The sequence below is a fragment of the Mastomys coucha genome, unplaced genomic scaffold (genome assembly GCF_008632895.1).
Source record: "Mastomys coucha isolate ucsf_1 unplaced genomic scaffold, UCSF_Mcou_1 pScaffold18, whole genome shotgun sequence".
NCBI classification, from domain to species: domain Eukaryota; kingdom Metazoa; phylum Chordata; class Mammalia; order Rodentia; family Muridae; genus Mastomys; species Mastomys coucha.
In genome coordinates this window covers 58,048,287-58,057,162 of record NW_022196900.1, presented here as the reverse complement: position 1 = coordinate 58,057,162, position 8,876 = coordinate 58,048,287, and the positions used below count along the sequence as shown (strand labels likewise).

The 8,876-nt window shown below is 48.6% G+C and overlaps 1 protein-coding gene across 3 annotated transcripts in view; it reads left to right on the top strand.

Annotated features, from left to right (window-relative positions):
* Positions 1–8,876, top strand: part of Kank4 (KN motif and ankyrin repeat domains 4) — a 66,607-nt gene that overhangs the window by 39,602 nt on the left and 18,129 nt on the right. For 2 of the 3 annotated variants that reach the window (XM_031377908.1, XM_031377909.1), the window contains exons 3-6: positions 1,084–2,997; positions 4,212–4,323; positions 6,347–6,565; positions 7,983–8,070. In XM_031377908.1, coding sequence (XP_031233768.1) covers positions 1,084–2,997; positions 4,212–4,323; positions 6,347–6,565; positions 7,983–8,070 — 2,333 coding nt within the window. The remainder of the gene's footprint in view (positions 1–1,083; positions 2,998–4,211; positions 4,324–6,346; positions 6,566–7,982; positions 8,071–8,876) is intronic. The other variant, XM_031377910.1, reaches the window with a different exon arrangement.

The following is an 8,876-nucleotide window of genomic DNA, read 5'->3' as shown; positions in this document are numbered from 1 at the left end:
TGTTTTGTTTTGTTTTGTTTTGTTTTTTGAGACAAAGTATCACTATATAGCTTAGGCTAGCCTGGAACTTGAACTCCTGCTTCAGCCTTTGAGTCCTGAGACTACCGGTGGGCACTACCACAGCCAGCCAGTCTCTGTATTCTTGACTTCTGAGCTCAGTTTCCTCAAAGCACGTTCTCACAGAGGCAACAAGGATGTCTGTCTTATACAGACCAGAGGATCAAAGGCTGTTTAGCGTGGGAGGGTGGGGGTGAGAGGGAGAATCTCTGTGGAAGTCCTAGTGACTTTATGTAGTCATTAGACTGACAGGTTCCTCGTGTCTTCTGTGGAGTAAGGGAAGCTGACTCCACTGCAGTTCAGGCTTCCCTAAGAGGCCATGGGCCTCACATCTAGGAAGATGTATGTCCATCCCTTTTGGCATTTATGGGCTCTCATCCCTTGGTGATTGTTTCACAGTCCGTGAAAAGTGTGGTATTTCCTCCCTAACACAGGTTGTGAAAGCAGGACTCACATTGGTACCCCGTTCTCAGTTTAGGGAGAAGGAACTTTGCGTAGCTATGATCAACTGCTGTTTCTCTTTGGTGTTTAGGCAACCAAAGGGTTAGGCACCCCAGAAGCTTAAATAATGCAGGAATCATAAATTATCAATAGCTTAGCCTTTTGCAGGATTTACTGGAACCAATTTAGGCATACCAGCTTCTTTCTGAATGCCGAGAACATTATCTGTTTCGTCCTTCGGAATCTTCCATGTCTGTACCCTGCAGATGGTACCCTCCTCTGACAGCAGTTACATGATGCAACAAAAACAAGAAAGCAAAAAACAAAAAAAACAGTGTGAGGCAATTTTCTTTTCCTGGTCTGCAGGCAGGTTCATGATAACAACCACTGAGGTGCAGACGTTGGCTAAATACACATCGATTTGATAAGACACTATCCCAGCACAGGCACCAAGCCCTTAGTCTCAGCAGCATCCTTGAGAGGCCGGAGCCTTGGAGAGAAGTCTCATACAATAACGTGAGGTAGAAGTCACAGATAGCCTCATTTTAACTTGGTGCTTCTTTCTTTGTGCCTTTTATCTCTTAGCCAAGGACCAGTCCTCTCAGGGGGATGAAGAGAAAGAGCCTCCAAAGAGCTACCCTTACTCTGTGGAGACCCCATATGGCTTTCATTTGGACTTGGACTTCCTCAAATATGTGGATGACATTGAAAAGGGACACACCATCAAAAGGATTCCTATCCACAGAAGAGCCAAGCAGGCTAAGTTTAGTACTCTGCCACGAAACTTCAGCCTTCCCAACAGTGGGGACCGCACCCACGCTGCTCCTCCCCAGCAAAACTGGTCTCCCATGGTACCCAGAAAGATATCCCTGGGGATCCAGGAGCAGTCCCAGTCACTGCCACTGCGTGACCTTCCCCAGAGCTCAGTGCATGGCAGTGAGCTGAGCTACCACAAGAAGGCCCTCTTGGCAAAGGATGCCAGGCAGATGGAGGCTGGTTCTCTGGAGGATGTAGGGAGTGGACGGCCCCAGCTGTTGAGAGCATCCAGCATGCCTGCTACGCTGCTGCAAAACCAGGCCCCCGAAGAGCCCAGCCTGGCCTCAGGCCCTTCCACACTTCTTGCCCTCCCTCTGCTCCAGGATGAAGGCAGTGTCTGTGATGGTGCCTTTGACCCTGCAGAAGGGCTCATGGGTTTCCAAGCAACAGCCCAGTCAACAGACAGAGAATTGGGAGAACTGGAGCCAGCGATTCCAGAGCAGGTCTGGGAGGGGGCTGAGCCAGAAGAAGGTGACCTCAAGGCTTCAAGTCACCCCTTTCAGCTAGGTCCTCCCTCCTTAGTCCAGAATGTCCCCGTGAATCTAGAGGAAGTGGAAATTCAGCACCATATTAGAAAAGCAGAGCTGGTGTTAACACCTGGCTCCTCCACTCCCAGCCCGCCCCCTCTACCATCCCCCATCCCCGAGAATGAGCTCTCCCTGGAGGAAATTGAGCTCAATATCAGTGAGATCCCACCCCCTCCACCCATAGAAGTGGATGTGAGGAGCATTGGTATCCGGGTGACAGAGGAAAGCCTGGGCCTCCTGGAGACTGATACCAGCAGTATCTCAAGCCTGAAGCGTCAGGTCCTGGCCCTTGAGGATAAGTTGTCAGGGAGAACAGAAGAGCTTGCCCAGGTCAGAGCTGCCCTTGAGCAGCAGGAAGAGGAGACCAAGGCTAGGGAGCAGAGGATTCAAGAACTGGAGTGCGCTGTAGCGCATTTAGAAGAAAAGCTTAGTCAAGAGAAGGCCAATGATGCTCTGGACATGACCGATGCCATGGTGAACACTGACCCCCTTAATGAACTCATCCCCCGAGAGTCACATGACAAGAACATTGGGGTCAACCTGCTGAGCAGTCCAGATCCTGATTGCTGGGGGTCGAGAGCAGAAAAGAATGGCTTCCCGTGGGTCCAAAGTAATCACAAGCAAAACTACCAGAGCCCGGAAGAACCCGTGCTGCCACCCCAACTGTCACTGCCAAGGGGACCTGAGCAGGTCCTCGCCTCGTCCTTATGCAGCTGCCTCTCCATGGAACTCCGGATCGAAGAGGAGGTTTCCGAACAGGAGAGAGGCCCACAGGTGGGAGCTGGGGGCTTGGGCAGGGCAGCGGGAGACTCTTCCTGGAGCAGAAGAGAATCTGCTCCAGTGATCAGGGAGGAGGCCAGCTCAGAACTCCCAGGGGCAGACCGTCCAGGAAGGCCAGCAAGTTCCCCACAAGATGCCACAATCGGGCAGTATGTTAAGAAGATCCAAGAGCTACTGCATGAACAGTGGAACTGCCTGGAGCATGGGTACCCGGAACTGGCCAGTGCCATCAAGCAGCCTGCCTCCAAGCTCAGCAGCATCCAGAACCAGCTGCTCAGTTCCCTTAACCTGTTGCTCTCTGCCTACTCAGCTCAGGCCCCAGAGCCGAAGGAAACCCCTGCCCCTCCCCCCTCCACCCCTCCACCGCCGCCGCCAGGTAAATAAATATTCATGCTCACTTCTCCTTTATGTGACAAATTGTACGGGGTAAGGGGTTTTAATTCTATGAGTGTGTTTTTGGAAAAGATTTTAACACCCCCATGGACTCAGGGAAATAAAACCTGATCTGTGGAGGCCTTGCTGCTGGATAAGGTCACCACATACAGCTAAATACATAGCACAGGCCACAGAGAGGTATAGAGGAAAAACCATTTGCCAAGCCATAAGCCTGCAGAACTGAGTTTTCCCCGAGGACACCTTGTCTGTGATGCATTATGTACATACAGGCCATTTCTTGGACTGAGAATGATACTGACTGTACACTCGTCCTGAGTGTCCCTTCTTTGCCAATTCCCACTTTCCTTTCTGGCTTTTCACATCAGAGGTTTTCTCTAGCTTGAATCTGGAGGAGCATTATCATGAGATCTGAAATTGTTCGTTTAATATTTGGCGTGAGAGAAGATAAGGAAGAGGAAGGGAGGAATGGGTGGAAGGAGGGAGGGCAAGGAAGAAGAAGGGGGTGCTCACATATGGAAGTTCCTCGCTAGCTGAGCAGGAATGACTAAGTCGCCACACATACTCTTTGCTGTTGAGTATAGCTGAACTGTACAGTGCCTTACAGAATACAGGTTGGCTTCCTGCCACAGGTCACAAATCGGCTGCTAAACTTTTCTTGCTACTTCTAGAGTTGCCCGTGGGGGAACTATCGTCCATGCCATCGCATAGCACAAGGTTTGTGACCTGGATCATGTATCAGTCATAAATCTAGTGTCATCACAAGTGACAACTTGTATGCTATCCAAAGGACTCTTGAGATGTTCTTGAGTAGAGATGAGCATAGAATCTCATCCACAGACATGAGCTCTGCCATCCCATTCTGTGTGCAAGTCTGAGCTCCAGGCTCCCCAGCCATGAGATAAAGACAATGCCAACACCTCACACATGGTTCTGAGAAGTGCTCCCATAACTACTCTGTCATACACACACACACACACACACACACATACACACAGAGGGACATCACTCCTAGGTACAGTTGTACAAACATTGAGCATGAGGGCCGCTGGCTAACAGCCCTAAAACATCCAATCTGCATTATCTGCCCCAACTCCTGCCCTTTCTCCCTTTTCATATACCCATGTCCTCTCAAAGCAATAATCCTAGTTTGAATGCCCTAAGGTGATTCTAACCTGTGATGTTGTGTCTGTCTAGAGATCTCTCCGTCGACCAGCCTTAAATCCATAATGAAAAAGAAAGACTATGGCTTCCGCGCAGGAGGTAATGGGACCAAAAAGAACCTTCAGTTTGTTGGGGTTAACGGTGGGTAAGCATCACTCATGAAGCTCAGACTGCCTTCCCTGCTACCTAACCCGCTATTGTCCTTAGGACCCCCTTGCCTGGGAGACGCATCTGTTTCTCATTCTCCTGCAGGACTTAATCTCCATGGCCTGTTAAAACTCCATATTGGGTTTGCACATGTCTAACTCCTTGACAGTTATGCTGCTCTATTGGAACCTCTCCTTTTAAGTAGGTCTCTCCAGGGCCCACCTCCAGGTGGCTTGTGGGAGGTCAGGGTCTCTAGGTCCTGTGAGGAAGGTCTCTGACTAGAACACTACACTGAAACTAGCACAAGCATGGCTGGTTTGTTGAATTTCAAGTTTGCTCTTTGTTTATTTCCGGTGCTGAGAATTGAACCCAGACACACACTAGCAAGCACTCTGTCTACCACTCCACCCCAAGCCTAATCCACTTTTTTTTCCCCTTCCTCTAATGCACTACAAATCAAACCATAAACAACTAGTTCATTGGTACAGAACATGAATCAAGCCTTCTCTAGGCTGGGAGACTGAGCATCAGATGCAGTCATAGGCCATCTAACGCCAAGAATGCTCTCTGAGAAAATCATCCATGGGGATTTCATCACTGTGTGAGCATCAGAGGACTACACAAGCTAAGTCATCAGTAACATCACTAAGTGGTACAATCTGGTATGCATGCAGTCTGTGGTTGAACGGTATGTTCTTACATTGTACATGATTGCATCCTAAATTGGTCACTTCACAAAAGTTCATTAGAAGACAGCTATATGCTAGGTGACAGGGTTTTTTTAAAAAAAAAAAAAATCAAGTGAATCCCAGTTGCTACCTTTAGCTCACAGGTAAGTGAAGAGACAAAGGGAGCTGGGTGAGATGGCTCAGCCGGAGAGAGTGTGTGCCACCAAGGATGAGGACCTGAGTTAACCCCCAGGACCCATAGATGGAAGGAAAGAACTGACTCCCTCAGATTGTCCTCTGACCTCCGTACACACACTGTGATGTGTGTATATGTGTATGTGTGTGGGGGCAGGGGGAAGAACTCAAATGAATAAAAAAATAGATGTAATACGATTTTTAAAAAAATAAGAAAGAGGGGGCTGAGAGGTGGCTCAGTTGTCCTTCCAGAGGACCCGAGTTCAGTTCTCAGCAACCACATGGCAGCTCACAACTGTCTGCAAGTCAAGTTCCAGGGAATCTGATACCCTCAAACACCAATGCACATAAAATAAAAATAAATAAATTATATAAAAAAAAAAAAGAAGGAAGGAGCTGCTGATTGGCAGTTCTCTTGGCGAGGAAGTACAGGATGCTACAAATGCCTGAATGGGTTATATAGTGCAGACCCGGAGGAGTCCTGAAGGCTTGCTCACCTTCCTTTTTTCCTGTTTGCTTGCCCTGCCCAGAGAACCTTCTCCTGGCCACTCCTCAGTATTTGGAACTCTAGAACCCTGGTGTTCATTGTGGCTGTATATCAGGGACACCAAGCTTTGAAAATTCTTGATTCCAATCTCGGAGACTGGTGCAGCTAGCTTGGGATACAGTTCACAAGCTGAGAATGCTAAGTATTCCGATGTCCTGGTGTGTAACCAAAGTTAAAAGTCTGCATTACACACACACACACACACACACACACACACACACACACACACTTTATTTTGAGACAGGATCTTACTGTGTAGCCCAAGATAGCCACACACTCAGCCCTCTTGCTTCGGTCCCCTGAGTATGTACCACCATGCCCAACTGTAACCTACGTTCTACTTGAAGCAAGCCTTCCACCCTTCGGTCTCGCTCACAGGCATTCTGTTTGTGGCTAGTATCACATAGAGCCTGCGTGGAGCAGGTCCTGAGGGGTTCACCAGATGTAATCTTGGCTGGAATAAGGGGGCTAAAGGAGGATATGGAGGTCCTTAGGCTTGGGTTCCTCTCTGGACCTAACATAAGGATTCCAGAAGCATGTACTGGTGTTGGCATTGAACCACCGGCCCTGGTCAAGAAGGATGATCCAAACGACTTTTGTGTCTTCCGTAGCTATGAGACTACGTCTAGCGAGGAGACCAGTGGGGAGGACAGCTCTCCTGAGGACTTGTCTGACAGTGAGACCGAGAAGAAACAGGATTGCTCAGAGCCCAGGGAGGAGAGGGACATGCATCCCGGCTGTGAGGCTGGGCAGGGAGTCCCTGAAGGCACCAGAAACTCAGGCCCCACAAGTGAGCATGGGGAGGAAGTGTCTCCTCTGAGGGCTGAGAGGTGAGTCACATGGGTAGAAATGGCACATGTCCCTCTAAAGAGGGCCAAGGGCATATCTCTTCTTTATTTAGTCCCTTTTATGTGTGTACAATTTTACCGATCTGTTCAGCAACATTTGTTGAGGTTCTATTTTGTGCCAACTCCTTTGTCAGGTAAACTACGAATGTGACTCTTGCCTTCATGAGGCAGAGCCCCAATGGACCAAGTTTTTTCTATATATAAAACTAGCATTTGGCCAGGCAGTGGTGGCGCATGCCTTTAATCCTAGCACTTGGGAGGCAGGGGCAGGCGGATTTCTGAGTTTGAGGCCACCCTGGTCTACAGAGTGAGCTCCAGGACAGTCAGGGCTATACAGGGAAACCCTGTCTCAAAAAAAAAAAACAAAAACAAAAAAACAAAAAAACAAAACAAAACAAAAAACAAAACAAACAAACAAAAAACCAAACCCTAGCATTTGTTGGTACTGTGAATAGGATAGAGTTGACACGTATTATTTTATGGAATTCTCTCTATGGTCCTGGAAGGTAGACCTTACTGCAATCCTTGCTATATAGATGTGGAAACAAAGGCTTTGGGAAATGAGGCGATGCCTCTGAGTAGGGCAAGGACTTGGGCCCAGGGTCTCCTGATGCCTGCACAGACTCTTCTGTCATGGAGTTGTTGACCACAGCAGCACAAGCTTGCAGTTCCACACTTGGACCACTGGGGTCTTTAACCTACAGTTACCTCAATGTCCTCATCCAGGAAGCAAGGCTTGCAGTCAAATAGGTTTGATCTAAGGACTGTCTGAGTAAATGCTGTGAAGTGCCCAGCCCAGAGTAAACCCTCAATATGTAGAGCTATGCCAAGCAGAACCACTTTCATCACCTCTGCTATCCTCAGGCTGGGTGTGGGGGATGGAAGAATAGAGCTAACCGCCGACCAGGCCCACAGGGCTGCTTCATTGTGATAGCCCAGAGGATGTCCTCACAGTAATGGGATAAGTGCCTGTCACTGTGATACGCCAGCCTCACAGGTTCTCATTATACCCACTCGGTTCTCATGTGTGCTGTCCTTCCTGGAGGACTAACCGGAAGAATCTGCCAGTATGGGTCGGGTTCTTTGGCTTTTTCTGTGCAACCAGGCAGAACGGCAGTGTTTTCCTACCTGGCAGGGCAGTAATTACCATTGGGCCCTTGCCTCATGTCTTCCTCAACTGCTCCAGCCCCTGCCAAAAGCAGCATGAAAAGACAGAGCCTGACCTTCAGAAGCCCTCAGATGCTGAGCCACAAAAGGTTATGAGCAGCCATGTTGTTTAGGAATTTCCCTCATTGTGGAATGGTTGCCCACTTGATTGTTTGAGCTGCTGAAAGTGGAGAGTGAAAGTCCTTTTTGTCAGTGCATTGAAACTGATATGTAATCTCTCTCTCTTCTTTAGATGTAAACCCTCAGAGGAATTTCTTAACGCATGCCAGGCACTGAGCCAGCTCCTGCCAGAAACTGGGGACACCACCAAGCAGCTCCTGGTACTCAGAGTTTTCAGTGTCACACAGAGGTTTCCGATTGGGGTGACTCTGGTCCCTTACCTAAGGCAGCAGTGTGTGTGCACACATGGACTCTCTCCTCAGGCATTCTATGGTTTACCCAAATTCAGTCCCTTCAGGAGATGGGCTAGACTGAGGAAAAAGTAGGGTTAGTACACACAAGCAAGCCAGCTAAGCCAGGGGTAGCATATGCCTTTAATCTTGGCACTCAGGAGGCAGAGGGAGGTGGATCTCTTGAGTTCAAGGCCAGCCTGGTCTATGGAGCAAGTTCCAGGATAGCCAGGGTTTCAGAAAGCTAGCATTTTACCAAGTATTTCTAGAAGTCATAACCAAGTGCCTGCCATTAGACTCTGTGGCTTAAGCTTCAAACTGTCTTGCAATTCACAAAACCATGGGGAAAGTGGGAAAGGCACGTGGATGTGGCTTGGGTCTTACTTCCAGTTAATTCAAAGCTCAGGGCCTGGTTTCCTCATTAGTAAATGACAGTCATTGGTAGCCTGTCTCTATCCCCCTTGAGCCCCCACATTTGATTCTAGTATGCCACTGCTTTGCTTAATGTATAGTGATGGGTCAAGAGACCAGAAATAAGAACATACCTCCATTCGATCTTTCCCAGCCTTATATTCCATGGAGATTTGAACCTGTAATTCCTATGTTCTATTTTTAATCAAGAGCTACTGGCCTGGGCCAGGAGAAAACACTTTCAGAGCCCGTTTGCTCCCTCAGCAGAGCAGCCCAAGAGATCAAACCGGTCGATTCAACAGTGTTTGTTACTCACCCAACCCATT